Below are 25,215 nucleotides of genomic sequence, written 5' to 3' on the forward strand. Positions count from 1 at the left end.
ACATTAACCGCTCAATGTATGTACAATGAAATTTAATACTAAACAAACACTAACGCTTAGAACATGACATTTAGCATATATACATGGCAATTCATTACACATTTTTGTGGTTAATGCCATTATCGACGTTGCGACGTAACATAAGTGGGAAAAAATCTGTGTTCGAAACAAATTTGTTCACCCGTAATTCACAATACAAGAAACATGATGTTAAATGCCAATTCATGGACTCCGTTGAACACAGCAGAAAAATATAATGTTTCATTCACTTTACGATTACAATTATAAAACCCATGAGGTACATGTTATCAATTGATCACTTAACTGGATTTGAATGGCCCATACACCAATGACTTCAAAATTAAAATTAATTTTGTAATTTTACATTTCACATTATAAACATCGTTTGGGAAACGGAGATGGAGTTTCTTTTCTTTCACGTTGAAAATCGTGGAATTGAAACTTCATGGATTTTAGTTGATACTTAAAAACAAACATTTAAATTGGCTTCAATAAAGACGTACTTTATACTCGTCTATGTTACAAACGTAATTCGAATGTGCTCCACACACAACCATTTGCTCTAAAACCACCTGTTGGAGCCATTTCCGGAACTTAAATAAGCTCAATGAATTTCGATGCATAACTTGGAAAAAGCGGCAAATCATCATGATGTTGTTTCGCATAACACCCACATTTCGAACACGCTCAGGATACAACGAATAAACTTCATCAATCATCCCAGTCACAGCAAGTCCGTTCGGAACAACACCTCGTCAAGCGGAGGCAAGCTCATCAGCGTCGACCGCAGGCATCCACCGCCGAGGCACCGGCACCGGCACCAGCAACAGTTGGACAAGAAACAACAGCGCCACCTGTGGTCCTCCATTCAAGTGCCGATCAGCTTTCTAATGACCAGCAAGCAGTCCCTGTTTTATTGACCGGTCTTCCATCTTTACCTCCTGGCAAGCTAGCTCCGGAAGTTGACCGAACCGTCGAAGAAACGCTGTCTAAGCCCGTGGCAACGGTGGTGACCACCATCACGACCACCACAACGACCACTGGAACAACGGCCAATTCCACCGCTGGCCAACCGGTGCCATTCTCGTTGTACAAGACAATCAATACCGTTATCAAGAGCGGCCGCAAGATAATTATACGCGTGTGTGAAGTGACCAATGTGAAAACCAAGCTGAAAATGTTTAATCTATATTCGACAATGCATAAGCGTGGCGGCGCTGATGAGAAGGACACACGTGAGATGGAAACCACCGGCCATGATCGGTTCTGCCAGGAACGTCCCTCAAGGTAAGTGCGCGCACATAGCACATTTAGCAACGGTTTGCCATACATTCCTTTCAGTTTATATAGTATTTTATCTTCGAAGATACATAAGTTTTATATTTTTTTATCAACTATTTAGGATACTTTTGCGATTATTTTAATTCACTCGTTAGCAGAAATATTCCTTAAACATTAAGCAAGAGTCTTCCGCAATATACTATCTACAAACGATATTTTTTATTTCATTAGTTTTCTGCTGGCATCTGCCCGCTACTTATTACGCTAATCATCGACGTTCGGGTTGACGACTTCACCCAAAACTTTAACCCAACCGACCGGTTTTAATTTCTAATGCGATAGAAAACGTGATCCAATGATTTTTCGTTCCGGAAAATTTGACCGGCGTCGGTTGGAGACGTATGAAGAGGTCACGCTTACGCCACGCAGGCTGCGTGACGCAGCTGAACGAGGTCAACTTATAAACGAGAGTTGGAAATTATGATTTGTTAACGTTTATTGGTGCGGAAGCCGGAATTGAAGGATTATTTTCCCCGGCTAGGCACAGCAGCGTTTTCGAAGTTGAAATCAGCGCTTCAGCACGAGTTGGTTAGGAAAAAGTGTATATTTTTCAAGCGTGCATAAAAGCTCTGAAACCGAGTGATTTAAAGTTGAAAAAAATCTTTGCGAGCAACATACACTTTTAGTACTGAGTATTTTATATGCCGTTCAATGGCATGCCGTTTGCAGACTTTTTCTGAAGAAATAAAAATTTTACAGTTTCCTAATTGTACTATTGTCTGGTGGAGCACTGAAGATCTGCTATTTTACATGAGACTAAAGTAGTCATGGCTGGTTCTTACATTATCCAAACTAGAAGCCGACCCGAGTTTATTTATTTCGCTAAACCTGAGCCCAAATATCTTTTCTGTCAGACCGGAGCCCACCCAACACCCTACAAAAAATTCAAGCCAGGGCCCAACGTGTTTCCGTCAAATTTTAAATTTTAAGAACTGTCAAATTTTAACTAAAAAGTTAAAAATTCTACGAAATGGTTCACAGTCTTAAGACAGTTAGGTTGCTCCAGTTAGGTCCCTAAAGTGCTCAATGATTGACAAAGGCTCAAAACAATTGATGAAGGCGGCGAATATAAAACGGATTCAGCCCATACAGTTTTACCCCTGGTGGTATACTCTTATCCGTCAACCCATGGACATGACTACTGAACTGCTGACAGTGTTTATCTTTCTCAGTTTTCTACCTTTCAATACAACTCGGCACCAACTTTTCAAAAGGGCCTGTTCGTCCGTTGTGAAAGGCCCTACGTTGTGTTTTCGAATGTTCCTTCCTGGCCGCTGCCAATTTTAGTAAATTGTACTGGGCAATTAAGGTCTGACCGCAGTACAGGCGGCGTGTCCAAAACTTCAAACAGGGCAAATCTGCAAAATGTAAAAAAACCGAGTAAGGGTTGCTAGACTAGCATAAGGAAAGAAACCCTCACTCGGTTTATTTACATTTTGTAGATAGGCCCTTTGAAAAGTTGGTGCCGAATTTATTAATAAATTGCAGTGCTGAATGATTGCTCGTCTAACCTGTTAGTCAATTTGCTTTTTCTTGACTGACTTTTAGGTCCCAAAGTTTTTGAAACTACCTGCTTTTTAAAATCAACCAAAACCCTAACGAAGTTTTACTTCGGAACAATGTTTTTTTGTGTACTATTAGGGTAAAAACGTCTACAGTGAGACATTTTTTTCTAAAAAATTTTTTGATGGTAGCTATCAACGACTTCTAAAAAAATTTTTGATGGTAGCTATTCACTCCATTTGTAAGGTATATCCTTCTAGTTGTCTGAAAAAACGTTTCAGTCGTTTTGTTTATAAGCTAAATTAGTTACAATCACAAATGTGAAGATGTAATTTCGTCTCACTGTTAACGAATATGTGGGAAGAGTGAGACAACGAGTATTGCGTACTGAGACACCTATTTGAAACCAATTTAAATCATATTGTTGGATAATAAAGAATAGTTTAGAGGTCGTGCTGTTAATTGTGTCTATAAAGCATGCATTAATGTTGGGTATAATTGAAAATTCCGAATATTTTCACATATACATTTATACTCATACTAACAGATTTCCTGATCTCAGCTCTCACTCGGGGCTCCTTTGTCACACAGTCATTTGTGCATCCTATACTCCCCTTTTTGAAATAAAACAACTTGCATAATAGCTATCGCGCCTAATGCAAGAGAAACCCACCTTATTACTCATTTGAACGTTTCTCTCCCCTTTTAAGAGATCGTCTTCCTCTTTTTTTAATCTTCCGGTGCTGATTCTTTTATGCTGAAAAACATGTGTTTGACAAACGGCGTTTGATGAAGAACAGTCCAGAAGTTCCGGAGTTATGGCGGAACATACATTCATACTCACGTTCCTCGTTCCTCTACATGTCGGTTCCTTCCCAGTCAGCTCCCCCTTTTGTCACGTAGCTAATTATGCATCGGTTTGCTCATTGAAAATCGCTATAATGGAAACAAAACAAAGGTTTATTTACCATATATTCTTCCTCGGAGGAACCCCCTTTTTTCTCAAAGTCAGTTGCACAACTGCAATCGGTTTAAATACAAGAGAAACGCAACCCCTTTCACTTATTTAGATCTCTTTCCCCCTTGTTAGGGATTCCCTCCTTTTGTCAACTTTCCAGTGCTGATTCCGAAATGTCAAGGAACATTTGTGCCAAGTTTGATGAAGAAATGTCCACGCATTTCGGAGTTAAGGCCTCCCCCGCCGTTATTATCCCCCTTCTTTTGTCAACCCCCTGAGTTCTCATGCTAAGGAACATGTATGCCAATTCACGCTCACTTTTATATATAGAGTAAGGAGGGGCAAAAGTGCGATGGAGGTAAAAGTGGTTTATCGGTGCAGATTCCGAGTAAATTGACTATTTTGGCATGGATGGATGACTACTTTGACAGCTAAAATCTAACGTAAACTTTGGTGGTTTACATAGCATAGTTGCTGAGTTACGTGCAAGTGTTATTTTAGGGCGGTTTTGATGTAATTTTTCATAATACGGCAAATACGACGTCAGCAGGATGATATTACTTATTGAAAATTTGTAGCAGCGTTTCACATCATTCACATATCTCTTTTGAAAATGCGGTGAGACGAGTTTACAAAATATATTTCGCTTTTCCATAATTTGATCAAACCCCGTCAAACGCCTATGGGACAAAAGTGCGATTCAAGGACGGGGTAAAAGTACGAGTCTTAGGCACTATATTACAGATACTAGAACTGGAAGATCTGCAGAAAACTGAGTGCTCTATTGATGCTGGATGAAGGAAAACACTGTCTATCCGCTGGTGTAACAAGAAAAAAACGTCTGGTAAAGTTTCGATCTGACGGAGGTTGCAGCACGCCAGCGGAAAATAGGAAAGGTGCAAAGTTAGAATATTCCTTACCGAAACTTATCGCAGATTAAAGATATTATGGTTTTGTTAGCTACTGCTGTGCTAATTTCATGGATTCGAGCTTCGTACTTTTGCCCCGCGGTTTTCGTACTACCGTACCGTATCGAAATCCGTACACCTAAGAGCTAGACAATTTTAAATGGTCAATATAAAATTATGATATTGTAATAAGCAATTCGTCATGTTTTCTTTTGACAGTATAATGCTTATTTTAACGTTATTTGGAATAACAGGAAGCTAAAATTAATCCTAGTTATAAAAAATCGAGATCAAAATGTGCAGCTCTTGATTCAAAATCCGTACACTTTTTTATGCCTGATTCAAAATCCGTACACCTGTGACTCAAAATCCGTACACTATGTTAAAAATCAATTAAAGTCCGCATAATTGTGAATCTAAATCCGTGTAAGCTTGATCGAAATGAGTTTAAAGTTTGTGGCTAAGTTGTTTTTCTTTATTTGACTAATTGCTTTATAAAACATGATTTTCTCGATAATTGACGCACTGTATTTTAGTCCTGCTCATCTAAGAGTCGTTCACACGCACAGTAGGAACGCTACAAGGAATCAATCTTTTTGTTTTTAAGCCAAATTATGGGTAATTGTTCATTTTCAAATATCAGGTAAAATATCAGGTTTGGTACTGATTAAATATTGCCTCTATCCATGGGACCACCCACTTGTAACAAAACCTCGTTTGTGTTAAATGTTCTTATATTCTTTTCCTTGTGCCTCAGGAAATATTGGGCTTAGAAACAAACTTTTTTAGAATTTAGAGGAAATTAACTTCACTTATAAACAATATATAACAATTTTTCTTGCAAATTATACGGAAAGCTGAAAAATTGCAGAAGAGACTCCGGTATTTCGAGAGTACCAATTCAATTTAGTAGCTCTTATCGTAGTGACCGGAACTTAAATTGTCTCGATGCTTTATTAAAGGATTATCCACCATATATTATCGTAATTGCCATCTTCCAGTTTATCGACATATATTTAGCTTTAGTTATTTCCATTTTGTTTGGCAAAACATAGAATAGAGTTGGATCGCTAAGGATACTGCACAGGTGTACGGATTTAGATTCAACTAGTAAAACTGAATCAAAATCCGTACAGTGCTAATTATGATGGATAAATATTATTTCAATGCCATAATGAATGAAATTAAGCTGTAGAACGATAAACACCTATAGTTCAAATTGATTTTCGGGATTTTAAATAGGAAAATCACTTCAAGTACGCTTTACACTTCATTTTATTGGAAGTTATTTTCTTAGCAAATTGCTAACAACACAGCCAATTTAGAAGAAAATCTGATAGGCATTAACGTTTTAATTTTTACTACTTGTATTTGTTGGCCTACTACCTATATTTTGACATTGACGTAATGCTAATAAACCACGGGTCTAGGCCTATTATTAATATTTTGCATTTAGACTGTTTAATACATATAATCAAGCAAATTGTATTAGGTGTACGGATTTCGAAGCTGTACGGATTTCGATACCGCAGGTATTGCCCCGCTAGTGGGGTAAAAGTGCGATTCGGCAGCTAATCAGAAAAATAAAGAATTTGTTTTGCATAACACTATTACCCCAGATGATTTATAGTTCAATGTGAAGATATTGAATTATTGCATCGATATAAAATATAATTTATTGTTGTGCTTATTTATACCTCATGAAAATTGATGACAACTTCGCACTTATGCCCCTCCCTACTCTATATAGATAAAGGAAAAATTCTGGACATCTGACTTTTAATTTACACTTCAGAATTCGCTTAAAATCAATCCCTATGAATTGATTTGCAATTGAACATTAAAAAAAATCAAAAAACAATGCTATGATGCTATGCTATGAATGTTATGTCTCAGTGTCACCCACATCTCTATGTCTCACCCTTACCAATAGGAATGTTTTATGGAAAATAGTGAACTAGCGGAGTTAGCGAACAATTCTATTGTCTTATTTTTTATATATTACTATAATTACTATGTGATGCCATTCAGTGATTTTAATTTTATTTTGATGTGTATTTTGCTGTTGAAAAACACTTGAAAATGATTACAAAAGAGATTACTTCGACCCCCCCAAAACTGATTTTGGATTTTGAAAAATATATTAAAAATCAATAAATTTTTCTCAAACTACATTATGCGATGTATGTTCACAAACTTCACTTTCCATGAAAATATCATGCCTCTCGAATGTTTTATGACGTAGATATTGCTTTTCTATATCTCATGAGAATTGAAGAAAATTTCAAACGTCGCACTTATGACCTGCCCTACTCTATTAATGACAGTTGAGTGCCCGATCTTAGTCCACTTCCACCCCTCTTTTTGTTTTGCATGTTTATAATAAAATAAAAAAATCCTTTTTTGTTCATGGTGTGTGAGGATCAAAGAGACCTCAGTTTTTTATATTTTTTTCTAAAAAGCTGATGGAGACCTGTAGTACTATTTCTTTTCTGTAATCCTTACTATATTGCTTATTATTGGATGTGAGTTATAAAGGATCATGATAAAAGACTCGCCGTAAACTCACCCTGCACGAATGTACTCAGTTGTATGAATAGTCGTCATATTACCGGATATTAAAAGCAAATATATGCCCCAATAAACAAAACAAGCGCACTTGAATTACCATCCTGCTATTCACAGGCAATGGACTTGCATGGAATGTGTAGATTTCCACTTGTTCCACTGTTTGCGACGGTAAGTACCGTCGCAACTCGAACGATGAAATTGAAAAAAAATGTATTTAAATATATGTTAAATTTAGTCGTTAGTTGCATAGATGAAATGAGGGATTGATTCAGCACTTTGCAGATTTAGACAGAATCACTATTGGTTTGTTTCCCAGGTGCAAAACCGTTTCGAGCAAGAATGACTCAGTCGTATTTCGGGAAAAAAATCAGGAAACATACACAATGCTGTTCTAACCTCATGCTAGCGATCGTATAAGAGCAACATGGACACATGCACAATAACAAAAACCGGCTTTGAATGCAATTTTGCAGCAGCACGAACTTCACATGCTTTATGCTTTTGAACATACACTGCAAATGTATGTATGTTTAATTATATATTTTTTCTCTTTTCAAGAAATAAAGAACTCGTACAAAAGTCGTAAGCATGCATAATACAGCGCCGCGCACGTGCCAAACACAACACTGATTAACAAAATTAGGAAAAATTGTCCTGTGGTCCAAATTTGGAGCAATAAATGATTATATATATATATTTTTGATGATTGTGACGAGTCTGAGGTTTTCCCAGCACAATTTCACAAAAATACGATGGCGCCTCCATCGATTTCAGGAAGGTTATAAATATCTATATTAAAATTTAAAATATTACTTTCGGAACCCCAGAAAGCACCAAAATTGTATAAACTATATAATTTTTTATTGCTTCGAATTTGGTCAACTCTCGTAGACCACGCAGAGTTGAAGACATAACATCTAGCTAACACTACATCCCTTTTTCTGATTTACTAAATAGCAAAACAGCAAAAGACGCACTGATTGCTTTTCGTTTCTGTTTTCTTATGCATATGTACAGGTTTAGATGCATTTTTTTGTACGTTTAATTACGTTTGCTTTCTAAAGTAACTATCTGTATGCAAACCGTGACACAATATTATTATTTCAATATAAGTAGAGCTAAACACAACTAACTAGCTTCTGTTCACTAATATGCTCGGAAACAGTTGAAACCCGATAACCATAAAATCTTAAATATATGTACTACAAATTTGTTGGTTATTTATCGCTTTCAGGTCCAGCTATCGCCGAAAACGGCGGAAGATGCGACGCGCTCAGTCGGCCGCAGAATTTAATGAACCACGTACGGAAATCCCGACTGCAGCCGTTAATAAGCGTATGTTGTTTAGGTGAGAATACAACACAACATGTGTGGTTTATTGAACAGATCGCAACGATTGATAGAGAAAATGTAATCCACTAACTATCTACTGTATTTTCTTTCATTTTTTTTTTCTTGCTTCCAGAGGTCGCTCGGTGAGCTCGGATCAGGATAACAATTCCGAATCAGAACATTCCGAACGGTCACCGTTGGTCAGCGCAAAGCTGGACTCACTGGCCAAGCTTCTCTTTAGTCGCAGCCTCCACCAGGATGGGACCAGCTCTGCATCGAAAGACAATGATTCGCCGACAAGGTTTCTATGAAATCTCATATACAATATATCTCTCCCTCTCTTGCATTGCTCTTTCGTATATGCATATAAATACGATCCGTAGTGAACCATTAAAAAAGTTTTCTTTATTGTTGGTTAATGTTCTGTACAAGCTGCATTTGAATGTAATTTACACTCATGTTCACACTATATATATATACCCAAAAAAGTGCCATTTTCATTCATTCATTGTTTTTATTCACCTTATTCGGTCCGTTTCTTTCCGTTACATTTTTCTTCATTCAGCATTTGTTTTTCATATATTTTAAGGTTCCATTTACTTTCCTTCGATTAAAGTTAGACGTTACTTCTCACTTTCTAGATTTTATTGAATACAATTTACGCCTAGTTTCACTAATGCGCTAGAAATTAGCTGATGACATTAACAAACGCGCCTAAAATATAGTTTCGAAAAGAGAACATTGAAAATGTTTCAACAGTTTTAGGGCACTTCGTTCCGTTTTCAATCAGATATCTCCAATTTGAATCAGGTGTTTTGTTTGTTGGGAATACAAGTAAGTACAAGTGCCATGCCACACCATGCCATGTAATTGATTGAAAGATGTCAATAGTCAAACTATGGTTAATCACAGAACCAAACTATGGCTAATCATAGTGAACTATTATTCTTTGTCCTATAATCAACATTTTGAACAATTTAAATCCGTGCTCAAAAGCTAAAATTTAATAAATCACGGTCATCCAAAGCTGTCGACTGCATTAATAGCCTTCAGCTTTTTGTAAACCGAAGCGCTAAATTGATACTTTTGCAAATCATATTAAGTTTATCGCAAAAATTGACATAGCTTTTTATAGGACACAAAAATGTAAATAAAAATATTAGTAACGTCATAAAGTGGTGGCAATGCCAGTGTGATACAATGCGGTTTCATAGTAGTAGCAAAAACTTATTTGTGTTCCAGATGTTTTTTGTGTTTTTGATAAATTCCATTTGAACATTTCATTCCTGCACAGTTGGGAATGTGTTATAACGGGAAAACACTGCCGGTGAATTTCTCAGGCCAACGGCAGGCACTATAGAGGTCAAGAGCTGACTCTGTAAACTAATTGGAGAAAAATAAGTTTTCCGCAAACAACCGACAGCGCAAAGCAGAAGACAAAGCATTTACATTTTTTTCTGCTAGAAAAGCCATAGCCGTAAACATCTCAATGTTCTCTTTTCATTTCGTTTGGTACGTTTTGAAAGATTGCCATAGTTCTAGTTGTAGATGATTCATATTTAATATTCTTAAAATTTAGTTTATTCCATTTACTTTTCCCATTGGCAGGAAAATTTCACTCCATAATTCAAAGCGAGTCAAAATTAATCAACAATAAGGATAACATTTTAACCGATAAGAACAAAATTACTGTATTAGGTAGAAATGGAAAATAAAGAACTATTAATCGAAATTGCAATTTAATTGACCACCTATACATACCACGTGCTGGTAACAAAACAAAACCAAAAGTGACACAGCAGTTAATCGAATTAAACTACACTTGAAATAACACACGTTTCGAACATGGAGTGCATTTTCTTTAAAACTCCCAAAAACAATTTTCTGATTTTGTAAATGTTACACTTACATAGTTATAGCTCTGTTACATAATACTTTATTTCTATTTAATATTGTGTTTTCTCTTCTCTAGAAACCATTATACTCCGTACATAAACAATTCACAATATTTTCATCGTTGTTGTTCCGAATTTATGGATATTTTCTCTCTGCACATACGTGGTAAACCATGAAACCCCATGAGGAGGCCCAATTTACTCTATACAGAATCGTTTTTGGTGTCCTTCGGAAGTCCTCGATTCACAAGTATTATCAATATTTTTATATGCCTTCAAAATACATTTCCTTAAATTTCATTTTTCCGTCATATATAATGTCAACTTGTCAAGTATTGGGTACTGAACATCTATGAAAGTTTTATTTTCCTTTATAATATAACCCACGATCGTTTCGTCGCAGTATTGTTAAATCAAAAAAATTTCTTTTAAATTTTGGTTCAGTTTTCTCGTTTCATGTATGTAAAACATTTCCCTCTTCTTTGCACAAACTGGATCAATGTCGTTCGTGGGTGTACTTTTTGTTTAATGTGGGCCCAGACCCCCTCGTTCTCAGTGCTTTCTCTTGTGGGCACCGAGTGTGTACGTTTGCGGTGAAAAGTTTTCTTCAATAAATGACTTTTTTTTCCTATATTTCATCTATTGTACAAAGCCAACAATTATTCACTTTTAGTAACATCTGTTGATGTATGTATATAAGTTTGAATTAACCTGTGTACAAATTGCGATACACAACTACGTAAGGAGCAACTATTTGAAGGTGAATTTGAAATCTAGCAAAAGTAGTAGAGCGAGAGCTTTAGTACTTTCATTACGATTATTTTGCATAAAACATGCAATTTAGTTTTATATTTTACAAATGAAAAATAACCTGAATAGCCAAAAATACTTCAAATTATTTGTTTGGATCTTTCAAAGGGCTGCCGTTTATCTTTGAATATTGAATATTGGTTGGGCCACCTTTTGAAATTTGCTGTTCCAAAGGATTTCGGCAATCTAAATACATCGTTGTAAAGGTCTAAATACAAAATACATTTCAGGTAAACTATGAACCAATTGCTAGAAAAATAAAAAAGTTAGAGGGTTCAACGTAAAGAGCTAGCTTATTAAGAGTTAGGATTACGAAAAATTTTATTTTTTTTTTGAAAAAATGGTTTCTACTAACTTCTAGCAGCATAGAGCCGGGGTGGCTCTTGCCGTATCAAGGATTCCTCTACACTGGGCTACTCGTTGCCAATTGGTTAGGCGTCCCAACACATGCAACTCGAATTCAACCTGGTCGAGCATATAGCACGTTGGGCCCTGCTATTCCTGGTGCCGGTGAAATTCTTGAAGAAAACGGATTTTAATGCATAGTCATTGGGCTTCCATGGGGCATGGCCGGTCCTCCGTAGCCTTCTGACTTTCGCGAGATGCACGATGGGAATCTCTCCAGATAGTGTCTATAGCTCATGATTTATATGCCTCCGCCACTCTTCGCCATTTGTACTCCGCCAAAAAAAGTCCAAATACATGAACTCATCAACCCCTTTAACTTTAACAGTGTCAATAGTCACTGTCCGTGGAAGACGAACGTTGTTTTCTTTGAAGTCTTCTCCTACCATATATATTTGTTTTTCGACGCATTCCTTCTTCCATCTGTTTTCAGTATGGCGTAGATTTCCTCCGTCGTCCCAAGACCGCCCCCGAGTTTGTCTGCGAAGGTTAGAAGTTAGCTACTTTTGCTAAAGATCGGATCACATCTCCAATAGCGATATTGAATAACATGCAAGGCAGTCCAGCCTTTTGCTGCAACCCTCTGCGCGATTCGAAGGGACTCGAGAGTTCCCCCGAGATACGTACGTTGCTCCAGGGAAGGTGTCCAGGAGTGATTAGTGGCGTCAGTTTGTTCGGAAAACCGTACTCGTGCATTATCTGTCATAGTCGTTCGCGCTCAACTGTATCGTACGCTGCCCTGAAATCTACGAAAATATGATACGTGGGCACGTTGTACTCCCGATATTTCTTGAAGATTTGTCGAAGAGTAAAAAATTTGATCTGTAGTAGCACGAGCCTCCATAAAACTCGCCTTATACTATGCTACGGTTTCTCTTGTTATCGGGGATAGACGACGTAACAAAACCCTGGTGTTGATTGTTGGTCAGCGTAATGCCGATCGCCCTTTTTATAGATGAGATAAACCGCACCTTCCATCCATTCCTCCGGTAACTTCTCCTCCTTTCAAATCCTTGAAATTATCTAACGAGGTGCCGTTGCTAGTGGTTGTTTGTAATTCTTGCCAGGCGTCAGTCCTTTCCGGCGGCTCTATTAATCTTTAGCTGACTAATTTCTTGCCAGATCGGAAGCCTGAACGCTGTGATTGTTTGTTTTTACTGATACTGACTTTTTCGCGGTCAAACGTAAACTCTTTTTTTGATTGAAGCAGCGGAGCGTTTGGTGCGAAAAATGTTAGACTGAATACTGGACAAGTTTCGATCTGCGGCTAAAAATATATTGGGTTTAGTTCGTGGCAGTGGGACTCCAACCCACAATTTCTCGATTAATACCCGAGTGCTAATCGAGAATTTGCGGGTTGGAGTCCCACTGCCACGAACTAAACCCAATATATTTTTAGCCGCAGATCGAAACTTGCCCAGTATTCAGTCTAACATTTTTCGCACCAAACGCTCCTCTGCTTTAATCAAAAAAGACGCTGTGATTGTTTATAGGCACTCCTAGGTTAACTTCCATTCTATGTCATGTCATATCGCCATTGAGATGCCCATCTAAAAAACTGCTTCCTCCTGTCCACCACATCGCGCTCGTTAATGTCCAGGTTTCCCAACTCTTTCCTCATATATCAGGCTACGGTGTGTATCCTTTACGAGATTTGTTCACCTTCTCATAGAACTTGTGCATTTCATTAGCCCGGAATAGTTGTTCAAGCTCTTCACGATTTCTATCCCCCTTCTTGCGCTTTTTCCCTCAGGATCGTGGTCAACTCATTTCGCGCTCGTCGACACTTGGCCAAATTCTCCCTCGTGGCAATGCTTAGATAATTTTTACAAGTTTTTTCCTCTCCATAGCTTGTAAACATTCCACACAAATATGTCGTTGATCACTCTCCAATCCTTCCGCGTTTGTTTCCTTAAAATCTCTTTATTACTGGTATTTCAGGTATTCAGGTAAACTCTATTTTCAGTCTGGCGTAGATTGCCTCGCCATCGCCAAATTCCTGGCTATGATATCAAAATCATCTGCAAAGCCTAGGAGTTGGCTACTCTTGGTGAACATCGTGCCTCTCGTTTCGATGCCCGCTCGTCGTATCACCGCCTCAACAGCGATATTAAATAGCATGCAGGATAAGCTGTCACCTTGTCTCAACTCCTGCTGCGTCTCGATCCAATGTAGCTGCGTCTCGATCCAATGTAGCTCTGATCAGTCGCGTCAGTTTATCTGAACAACCGGGTTCGTGCATTATCTGCCATAGCTGGTCTCGACTGACAGTATCGCATGCTGCTTTAAAATCAATAAAGATGTGATGCGTAGGCGCATTGTACTCCCGACATTTCTGCAAAATCCGACAGATGATGGTGAAAATCTGATCCGCAGTTGCGCAAGACCCAATGAAGCCCGCCAGGTAATTCCCTACGAAATCCCGTGGTATCGGTGACAGCCGGTGTAACAGGATCTGGGAGAGTACCTTGTAGGCGGTGTTACCCAGCGTTATGCAACGATAGTTGCAGCAATCGAGCCGCTCACCCTTTTTGCAGATGGGACAAACCACTCCTTCCATTCATTCCTCCGATAGCTTCTCTTCCTCCCAAATTTTTGGAAATAACCCAGTGTGGAGCCGTTGTCAGCGTTTCACGGCATGCTTATAAAGCTCTGCCAGCAGGTGATCCTTACCAGTGGCTTTATTGGTCTTCAGCAACCCGATTTCTCATTTGACTTCTTGGCGATCAGGTGTTGGGACATTACCTAGGTTAACTTCCGTTTCGCCTGCTTCTGCAAATTCGCCATTGAGGTGTTCATCAAAGAACCACTTCCACCTGTCGACCACCTTGCGTTCATTTGTGATTAGATCCCTTTCCTCGTCTCTACAAAAGTTAGGTTTCGATGTGTAGTCCTAACGAGTTTTGTTCATCCCTTCTCGTAAAACTTGCGCGTGTCATTACCTCAAAGTAGGTGTTCTCTGTCCTCCTTTTGGATTTCGTAGTCTTTGCAATGCCGAATGTTCCGACTCGAATTTCCTTGATTGTTCGTAATGTATTAGATTTAGTTAGGTTGCCTTACTAGGACCACGCTACCTGCCATCCTAGGTGTATTGATGGGACAGCACGTTTCTAAATTCAGCCGCCCGTTGCGGATCAGACTCTGTTGTGAGCCGCTCCGAATTCAACTTCTCCTTCTCTGAATTCGAATCCAGTTATAAGTGGTTCCCATTATAGCTTGGTTCGATCAGCGGATCCCCCAGCTTAGGTTAAGGGGAATGGGAAGACGAGTCTAAAATATATGGTGTGCAACCATTGGCAAACGAATTAGATGTATGGTCATTGGTATTTTACTCTACAGGCTAGTTTGTATACATTCGTTGATCATAATTAAATAGAAGGCAAAATGGATAATAAAATTCAGTACTGATGTGCCTCATATAAGCAGTATAACCTACTAAATTCAGGCCCTTCCAAATTGAGCACATGTTCGGCTTTCAGTATCGAGGGGCTTATTCCTGTTCAATAGTGTTAGAGGGATAGATTTGAGAAATGCATTCTTGAATTGCGATGTTTTTTGAATTTGGTTTTGCATAAACTATGTAACTTTTTAGACGAATTGATGTAAGTCGATTTGCAAAATTACAATGGAACACTCCCTTATGAATTATGATTGATGCCTGACATTTTGCTTCCTTATTTGCGATTATAATTTGCAACAGATTTTTTCCCCATTGCTATAGCATGCGAGGGGCAACAGCTTGTGTCGTCGTTGTCCTGTCGCTCCATCATAATTTCCGCACCGTTAATATAAATGAAGCAGCATTCAACTGAGTCATTTGCTTAAAAATGTCATCCGTCGGGCTGCAAGAAGGAGGGATGGAATTTCGTAGCTCGCTCTCTTCTTTTGTGTAAATTGGAAAGAAGAATACCCATAGTCTTGGCAGCATTGTTAAGCTTTGTTTACGTTACAGCTTTTCATAAGGAGCAAATTAAACCGGCCATTAATTAAACAAATGCTGTTGAAGCACGTTTAAATACATCTTGCGCTAATAAGTCTGCCTACGTTATTTGCTATTTGTAAACAAAAAGTATCAAAGAAGCAATCCGGACATGCAAACATTACCGATAAATATTGACATTGTTACACTATTTATATTAGATTGCTGGTACGTGCTGGTAATTTTACTTATGGGCCCTATTACAATGGACACTTATGAAGTCAGTTTCATTTCACCAAGTTGAAAGTTATTGTGATCATTTATTTAAAATGAAAGATGAAAAATGAACCGCATCCATACCTACATTTGATTGAATTGAATTTGGTATCTTTTCTTCGACTGGGATGATCCGGCATATTGTTTGCGCACAACAATTTATTCACTCGCAATACAATAAGCCTTGCAAGGGCTCTACTCAGCAGATCGCACTAGACTCGGTCAATGGTCCTGTTTACCAGAACCGGAGCGAATCCATCCCCAGAGTAACTGGGTCACGTTAAGCTATGTGACACCAATTTTCCCCCATCTCGTACTCGTTCACTCGTTCGCTTCATACAACCAACGCCCACCCAAACTCTTTTTTCTCGACTATGAGCTCAGCAGTTTGTCGGACTGACCCGACCAAGCACAGTATCTGACATCCTCCGTCGCCCAGGCTCCTCCAGTCACAATGATTTATCCCTACGAGGTTATTTCCAACTACGGCAGAACTCTTGCAGTTGACTGTCTGCTTTTTCGTTGCAAAAAAACGTTCTTTGGTTTCTTGTAGATTCTTTTTATAATGTCATTAATTGGATAGGAATCAAGTGAGAAGATGCCAGGAGCTTCGTTTATTTTGTTTTATTTTATGGGATCTAATTAATATCTATTATAGCAATTACTAGGCAAGCCGATCGAATTTCAGATCCAAAAGATGTTTTTTCAGAGCAAATATCTTCCAGTTGACGTAAAAAACATGTCATCCGAGCTATAGTGCTGTTAAATGCGTATTGAAAAAACATAAAAACATACAAACACATAAATATGAAATCGTTTGTCACAGTTTTAAAATGTCATTCGGTGATTTACCGCCGAAGTAAAATTAAACAATACTGAACGAAAAATTATTTTCCGATAAACATTTATTGTATTTCCGTCAATCCAATGTGGGTGGTGACGGCACAGGAACCGTTATATATCTACGTATAAATACTGTACCGCTGACCAAACCGATGTCCTCAGCCACCCCAATTGGTTTCACAGTGTGCCGGAACCAGAGTTCAGCAAACATCGATCCGGTGATACGATTGATTGCTCTCCAGCCTTTCGGAAGCAATTTGTTTTTCATTACGGTCACTCACATTCGCCTGTCAAATTGTGTTTTCGGAATTTTGTAGAATTTTGCTAGATCTAGTTGCTCTTTCCTAGCGATCGAAAATAGATTTTCCTGTCTTTGTACACACGGGGAAGCCGACGGTGCTTTGTTGTTAACAACCCAGCAGCTAAACAATGTGTGGTCTTTTTGAATCCATTTGCAGGCAGAACGTGCGCTACCAGTACACGGCGCTAGACAATGGAATCGGAGCACCGGACCGCAACCCCCGAGAACGGGCGGCACGCGATCGGGCGTTCGCCGCCTGTCAAGAGTGGCTGCAGGATACCGGAGGTCGCTACGAATCGATAGCCCATCTAGATGATATCGGTAATCGACCGAACAAGCACTGGTTCCTGTTGAATGATTGTACGGTAAGTGTGAAGGATATTTTTAAACCATTGTTAGTCTAGCAACCAAATTTGAAAAAGGAAAAAGTTATGTTTATGTAGGTACCTACTGCTTGAACATTGTTGGCACTTATCGGCGTTTCTGGCTGGTAAACCCAGTACAAGTTCGTCGTTTATCACGCCTTGGAATCACCAATTTGAAAGGAAAAAGTCCTTCTAAACCATATGTGGACTTTTAAACAGCAAGCTTTATTAAACTAGGATCAACTTTGAAACCGATTGCGGAAAATTGAATACTAAATACTAAACTTGAAAAACATTTGGGACACAAAAATTTGTTGACACTAAAATTTTATAAATTAGTTAGCTTAGGCAAATGCGAAATTTATTTTTTGAAGGCAAACAATTAAGCATAAAGATATGATTTTGAAACAAAAAAATATTTTAGATATCAAATTTCTCACGAAGAGTCACGAAGAGTGCCTAACATTAAGTAATCAATTTAGAAGCGATTTAGGCTGCTTTCATGCATTGGTTAGACATTGAGCTTCAAAAACTAAAGTTAAATTTTCTACCAGTTTCACCTAGTATAAACTGTTTCAATAAAATGAAACATAAAAACATAAATAAATGGAATTGACCATACTTGCTTGCTGAAATTTGAGATTGGCATGTAGAATTGTGTCATCTAGTATTTTATGTCGCCAGAAGCAGAAAGAAATTATACTTACTTCTGCCTACCACAGTACACTCTATAGCTCAGTCTTGTTCGATACAGGCTCGGTAGGTATATTTTCGGAAAATTTATGAGGGTGCTCTGGGTTTTCTCCAACATGGTTCCACCAGACGACAACGTGCACTTTTATGATTAGATCAGTTTGGTTAATGGTGGCCAGTTTCGCTTCATAAAAATAATAAAACAAATCTATTGTTTCACTGCCAAAAGTCATCAGTGCGGACTACATAAATATACTACTCAAATTAGAATAACCAGCGACGCTAGCATTAAGCCAAAGCATTACTAACAATTTTTCTGTCTTTTGTTGCAGGTACGCACGGATCGTCTGATGACACTGCTCCCTTTACCTTCTGATTGCATCGCCTTAGAGGAGCTTCCCCCGTCCGAATGCCCGCAAGGAGTCCTGATGGAACTGCTCGGGTCGCTACAGCATCCATACATATATCCGGTGTTAGATTTAGGCTTTTTTCCTACCGATACCCATCAATACGCGTGTCTCGTAATGCCGTTCAATGCGCGTGGAAGCCTGAAGGATCTCATTTATAAGGTAACTACATTTCCAACTACGCCGGCGAAGGCTGATGGCGTTGATGCTGACGTCAATCAGGATTGTCTGTGAGCGAAAAATGCCAACGCCAGTGATAATAAAATCACTCTTAATTTAAAATTCAATTTTCGCACGTATACTCAAACATGAGTGTCATTAAAACTGCTGTTTTCCTATTTGTTTTTCATTTATCACACACGACATCTACCACACACACGTGCAGTCTCAGTGGAATGAACCATGGAGCCGAAAATACACGCGAAAGTCCACGTGCTTGCCCCTGTCACAGGTACAACGATTAGGACGTCAAATATTGGAGGCATTATTATTTCTGAAGGAGCGCGGCATACCATCGCACGGTCATTTGCATAGCGGAAACGTAATACTTCAGAATGGTGTGGCCAGGTATGTTTTCCTTGAACGACATCCGTCATGCTATATACCTATTGTACTAACCAGCTCGAAAGGTTTTAACGTTAATCGTTGTTTGATGAACGTTTTGCGCGATAAACTGCCCTTAATTGACCAGTAAATCATCTCTGGGGAAAAATAAATTATACACTTGTCATATTACTGGTTTCTTGTGTGCATTACCTAGATTTACTGCCCCTAATTAATCAAGATTCTCTTATCTTTAGTCCGGTGGATATAGTAAAAATGATGCATTATGCTAATAAGCCGGTGCATTGCGTATAGGTATGAAATATAAGGCTTTCTAAGAAAATTCTTGGTAAAACTGATAAAAAATTTCAACTTCATTCTTAAATCTAAACTTTTAGTTTTCTAGTCGAACGACAATATGAAAACTAAATTAAAGCGGCTTGAAAAACTAGACAAATCACTTGAATTAAATTCCATTTAGGTTGGATTGTTTACTACTACATCTAGCAGAAAATAATGGAAAATCTTTCTATTGAACACTAGTTTCTTTTTCAATAAAGGAATAATAGGTTCAATTACTGTTTACATGACACTGTTCGCTGTCATAAATACAAAGCAAAGTATAGGTATTAAATACACATTCCTTTTTCGAAACAAGATCTTCTGTTTCGTTCGACAGACTTCGCAACCAGCTGTAAGGGTACAAGACAACGATTCCCAGTCCAGAGTCGAATATACGACGACTTACTCTTTAATGAATACAGCAGTCCTTCCAACAAGAACGCTAATAGGGATCGGCTCAATGGAAACCGTCTTAATGGCGTCTACGCAACACGTTGAAATTGACTTAATTGGTTCCAACATGGAATAACTTGTGATCCTGGCCGTGTAGAACGTTGGTGTCTTCGACAAAGTTGTTCAGTAGCTCAAGCTCAAGAGTTTGTTGTTGGATTATAATATTTCTGAATTCGGCACCAATTTTTCAAAAGGGCGTAACTGCAAAATGTAAACAAACCGAGTGAGGGTTAGTTTCTGCTTGAGTCGCATAGGGAAAGAAACCGTCACTCGGTTTGCAGTTACCCTCTTTTAAAAGTTGGTGCCCAATTGTCTCACTACGTGGCGCTAATATCTATGCGATATAGTTGTATAGGCTGCATCTTGCACTGTTGACTGAAAGTTGTGATTTTCGAGAAGATTGCTTAAGTGATTGTCACCTTTAAGATGGTATGCGAAGTAGTTCAGGATTTTCTTAGAGAGTCACATATACGATCTATTTTTTATCGCCATAACTCATGATCTTTGTAATTTAAGAAATTGCTAATTATGTACTATTTCTTGTAGCATCTTAAGTTACATGGATTTGAAAAAAATCTGAACAAGCCATTTCACAGTGGGCCGTGTCATTTTTGAGTGGGAAAACTTGATTTTAGGTCTACCTTAGGAACCTTAGGAAGAGTTTCTTAAAATTAAAAATTCTATCGTCTGGTGGAATTCAAATTTTGATTAATCCCCCTAAAAGTGCAATAAAGGAACTATTTTTCTTCAGTTTCAATATAACACATTGATGTGTTTTGCAAAATTTTAGGGCATATTATTACAAGAAATTTTGTTGAAGACAGTAACCTTCTATCTTTTCAGTGGAGACAGAAAAATCCATTTTCTTATATATAAATCATTAAAATCACTTTGTCTGTCTTAGCTCTTTTTGTGGTTGTTGTATGACTTTAATGTTTTACAAAGTGAAACAAATAGTGAAAATACACAACTATGCTTAATGGGGTATAACTCTATATCTGCTTGTTTAGGAACTGTAGAACTTTTAACATAATAAATACTATAGTTTTGACCACAAATTATTCAACTACGTGAAGATAGATGCAAATTAAATCACATGAATCAGAAACTAGATGAAAAATCTACAAAATGCAGAAGGTTTTATTTGTATCCGCATGCAAGCGGGTTTAGATTTATCAATCGACAACGATTTGGAAAATGGCCCGAATGTCGGAAAGGCATTAGCGATAACGTATGCAATAACAAAATAAACAGATTTTAATGATTTCCAATGCAATAATCCTGCCACCTGATGTTGGCATCATCATCATCATCATTGCCAATCGTGGCGACCCTGTTGTGTACAGAATAAATTTGCGTGCAGCAGCCATGGCGAAAACAGTCAAACAACTACGCTCGATGCTTTGTTCGTACTGCCAGCTGTACTACGGAGCGAAAGAGTTGAGATACTTCATGTCCGCTGGATAGGGCCAATCCGGTATTTACAACATCCGCTCCCTTCTGGAAAAAGGCGAAGACGTCGAATAAAAACCAAAAAAGGGCGGTTCTGCATGACCGTAAAGTACAGTAGAAGCCGAAGGAAAAGGCCGAGAGCAAAATGGCCTAATCGTTTAGCGCCTTGGGCTGGAAAGTCGTTGCAAGCAGCCAAACGGAGAAGAAGAAATATCCATTCCATAACTGATCGGAACCATAAAATAGTTGACCGGAACCTTCCAATAATTGACCGGAACCTTCGCCATGGCCGATGAAAAGATCAACCTTGGCACGTTTTTCAACGATTCTCTGTTTCAGGCCTGAAATTATTGGAGTAGATCGTCCTTTTGAGTTTCACCCACAAAATTTTATCGGTCGCGTTTGGGTGACATGAGGAGAGTTGGCGGTCTTCGGCATTTGCAGGCAATGAATATTGCTAGAGAAAAATCAGAGGGGTTGTGTACAAGACACGACCGCATGTATAGGTGACGCAGGACTACGTAAGTCTCTTTGTAGTGATAGTGGCATGTATTCATGCTTGTAATCATTCGATTCTTCATGTATACATGCTATGTGCAACATATATACATGCTACATGCGTTGTATGTAACATTTATCAAAGTAGTAACATTGCATACGTTCAATTCTCAAAAGATTGTGCATTTGAAAACAATTTAACAAAATCAAGAACACAGACTATTGCTTTCCTGCTACCTTACTGAAATTAAAGATTGTTTTCATTATCCATGGTTTCCCACTTTGAAGGGATTTTACCAACTCAATCCTATTTTATCAACAGCACATCTTTCCACTACACTTCTAATGAAACGGCAAGCATGCGTATTCATACAGAGTCGTATTATAACCGAACACTACAGTTGTAGCACATTTTTCCAACACAGATATCAAGTTCACCGAGGTCTCGCAGTAAAGAATTTGCGATCTGTTGGGACAACGAGCTTGTGGTATTTTTTCTGGCACACTTCCCTAACACAGACATCAAATTGGACTAGGTTTAATCGCGTTCGTAAGAAATCTGTTGGCACGAGGGGGCTTTGTTACTCTCTCTGGCGTACTTCCCAAGCAAGGACATCAAAATGGTCTAAGTTGAACCGCGGTGTTTAGAAATCTTGTTGAAATGAGGAAACTGTCACTTGTTTTGGCTTACTTCCCAAGCACAGATATCAAATTGGTATAGGTTTAGATCATCGTAAAGAATCTTCCAACCAATCACGAAGTGAGAATTCTGGTAAAACATAGGTTCATTATTTTCAATTTTTCATTAGTTCATCATCAAGAATCCATACTTTTCTTCATTTGGGTCAATTCTTAGAAGATTTTTTAGAAGATTGAAAATCGATCGGAAAACCGCTGAGCTATTAGCGCTCAAAACCTTTCATTTTTCGTGACGCTCGTATTTTTCGATTTTTTGGAATGACACCCTATCTCAAAACTTGCCGTAATACGTAGTCCTACGTCAAAAAATTAAGCGTTGAGCAGCGCAAGATACGCAAGAATATTGCATATATGCAGAACTGGCTCACTACGTTTCTGCGCTGTTTTCCATACCATCTTGAAGTCATTCGATTAACATTCTCTAAGACCGCAACTTGCTAGGTAGTCAGCAGTGCATGATACAGCCTATTCAAGAATATTACCTATACTAGCATATACTATATATATACTAGCTCCACGTAGTAAGACAATTCCGTAATACTACAATCCAGCGAAATGCCCTTGACCTATTGAACAACTTTATTGAAGACACCAACCTTCTATACGGTCAGGATCGCAAGTTATTCCATGTTGGAACCAATTAAGTCAATTCCCATATGCTACGTAGACGCCAATAAGGATGTTCGACCGCCTGGAATCACTCGAGATCGTCCTTATTGGAAAAATTCTTATTCGAAACCGTCTTATTCGACGGACTGCTGTAGTTATTTTTCGGATTCAAGGCTATCACAGATATCATTTACGATAAAAGTACGAAATGTAGTGGCCTTAGAAGGCTGCCTTGAGGTACTCCAAAAGGCATTTTTTATAGGCATTATTCAAAATTATGCTACAAAAAGCCCGCAAGGTCTTAGAATTTCAAGAAATTTTATATGTGAGCATATTTAATAGACTTTTAAACAAAAAACATTTTTTCAGAAAACTTTAAAGGAAATTTTCCGATTTACTAAGACCGATTATCCAAAATATATAGCCACGGTGATCATGGTAAAGGTCGCATTTTCTTCACATGAGAAGTTTTAAACAAATTTATAAAATTTGATATTATCTTAAGAAGCCGCGGTCCCACAAAGAACATCAACTACCACTACTACGAGACCAGCACAGATATGATCACGATCTATAAAATCATGAAATTGGAATTAATCTCGAAACAGATCCCAAATTTTGTGAAAAATAATTAACAGTATTAAAGTTACAACAATTTCAGTTAATTAAGCTTTAAGCTTAAAATAAATTAGAACTTTAATGGGTTAATAAAGCCTTTAGATTGTTCTAATTTTTGAAAATTTATTGATTATCTGAATGTTTTTGAAGAGTAATATGAAGTATTCTATGAAATTATTTTCTTCTTGATTACTCAACTTCCCAAATACAGGGTACACGACACATATATTATGGACTATAGGCTATTGCGGCTATTGTGGCTATTGTGCATCAATTTCTGTTCCTCGAAGATTACAGCTCAAGAAAAAGGGAACTAACGCAATAGAACACGGATGCACACGTGCTACAAAAACAATCATTATGGGGGATTTCCTCCCTGAAAAGTCGACAAATCGAATGTTTTCTTCTGCATTTTCTGAAGGCTTATGTCTTCCTTCAAACATGGGGAAAAAGCCGTTACGTAATTAATATACAGCCCCTAAAAGGATTTTTAGATATCGACCTTCCAGAATAGGGCCTCCCCCTTAAGTCGATTTGCTAACTTCATGGAATCGCTCAGCTGTCAAAGAAGCGATGGCGACGGAGGCCCCACGTTCATCACGGTTACAAGTTAGAACTATAACGTTAGCTACTATTAACTGTTTGAATCTGCAAGTTACAAAATTGTTGGATAGGTTAATCAATTTATCAAATTTTATAATGATAATTATCTGAGGAACTCTTATAATTAGTCCCATTAATCGTTGTAACAAAAAAGGGATATTGTACAAAAGAAAAGAAAGAACTCAGATACCAAAACATAGTTCAAAGTATTTTTTCGATTTCATTCATAATGATTTCGATTCATAATGCTGATGCAGAGCGCATTTTTACCATCATAAAGTGATAGGGCACTTATGATCAAAATCGACTGACAGATGAAATAGTAAAATCTGAATTGCATATACACTTAAATCTCCATTGGATCAATGAGGATGAGGATAGCTAGTTTTGGAATGACAATAACTTGCTTTTGGCGCTAGCCTACATGAACTCGTCCATACACACTAGTGCCAAGGAATAAATTGTTGTCACTTCAACTAGCTATCTTCATTGATCCACCCAGCCGCGAATTTTATGAGAAGGCTACATTGTAGAAAGAAGTAAAATATGAGAATAAGAAATAGTGAGTAAAACTAATACGTCCTATGCAAGAATAAATATTATTTTGATATAATACTGAACACATGAACAAAACCCTGCGAACTTTTTTCAAAAGCCAGTGCTGGCCAATTTGATAAGTTTCCAGACTTGGCAACCCCTACGCTGAACAATTTTATTGTCTATTGCATAAACTTTCACTATTAAACTAATTCAACACCGATTTCCGGGCGTTCAACTTTCTTTGCCGACAAATGTGTTTGCCGTCAATTCTCTAATTTCATAATCTGTAATCTCATTAGCCTGTTTGCGT

The 25,215-nt window shown here is 38.0% G+C and overlaps 1 protein-coding gene across 1 annotated transcript in view; it reads left to right on the forward strand.

The window, feature by feature from the left end:
- Positions 1-25,215, forward strand: part of LOC128740788 (uncharacterized) — a 36,066-nt gene that overhangs the window by 769 nt on the left and 10,082 nt on the right. The window contains exons 2-8 of the mRNA XM_053836354.1: positions 713-1,308; positions 7,417-7,470; positions 8,537-8,650; positions 8,768-8,935; positions 17,241-17,448; positions 18,474-18,710; positions 18,934-19,115. Of these exons, the coding sequence (XP_053692329.1) occupies positions 713-1,308; positions 7,417-7,470; positions 8,537-8,650; positions 8,768-8,935; positions 17,241-17,448; positions 18,474-18,710; positions 18,934-19,115 (1,559 nt within the window). The remainder of the gene's footprint in view (positions 1-712; positions 1,309-7,416; positions 7,471-8,536; positions 8,651-8,767; positions 8,936-17,240; positions 17,449-18,473; positions 18,711-18,933; positions 19,116-25,215) is intronic.

This window comes from Sabethes cyaneus, chromosome 3, assembly GCF_943734655.1.
Source record: "Sabethes cyaneus chromosome 3, idSabCyanKW18_F2, whole genome shotgun sequence".
Taxonomy (NCBI): domain Eukaryota; kingdom Metazoa; phylum Arthropoda; class Insecta; order Diptera; family Culicidae; genus Sabethes; species Sabethes cyaneus.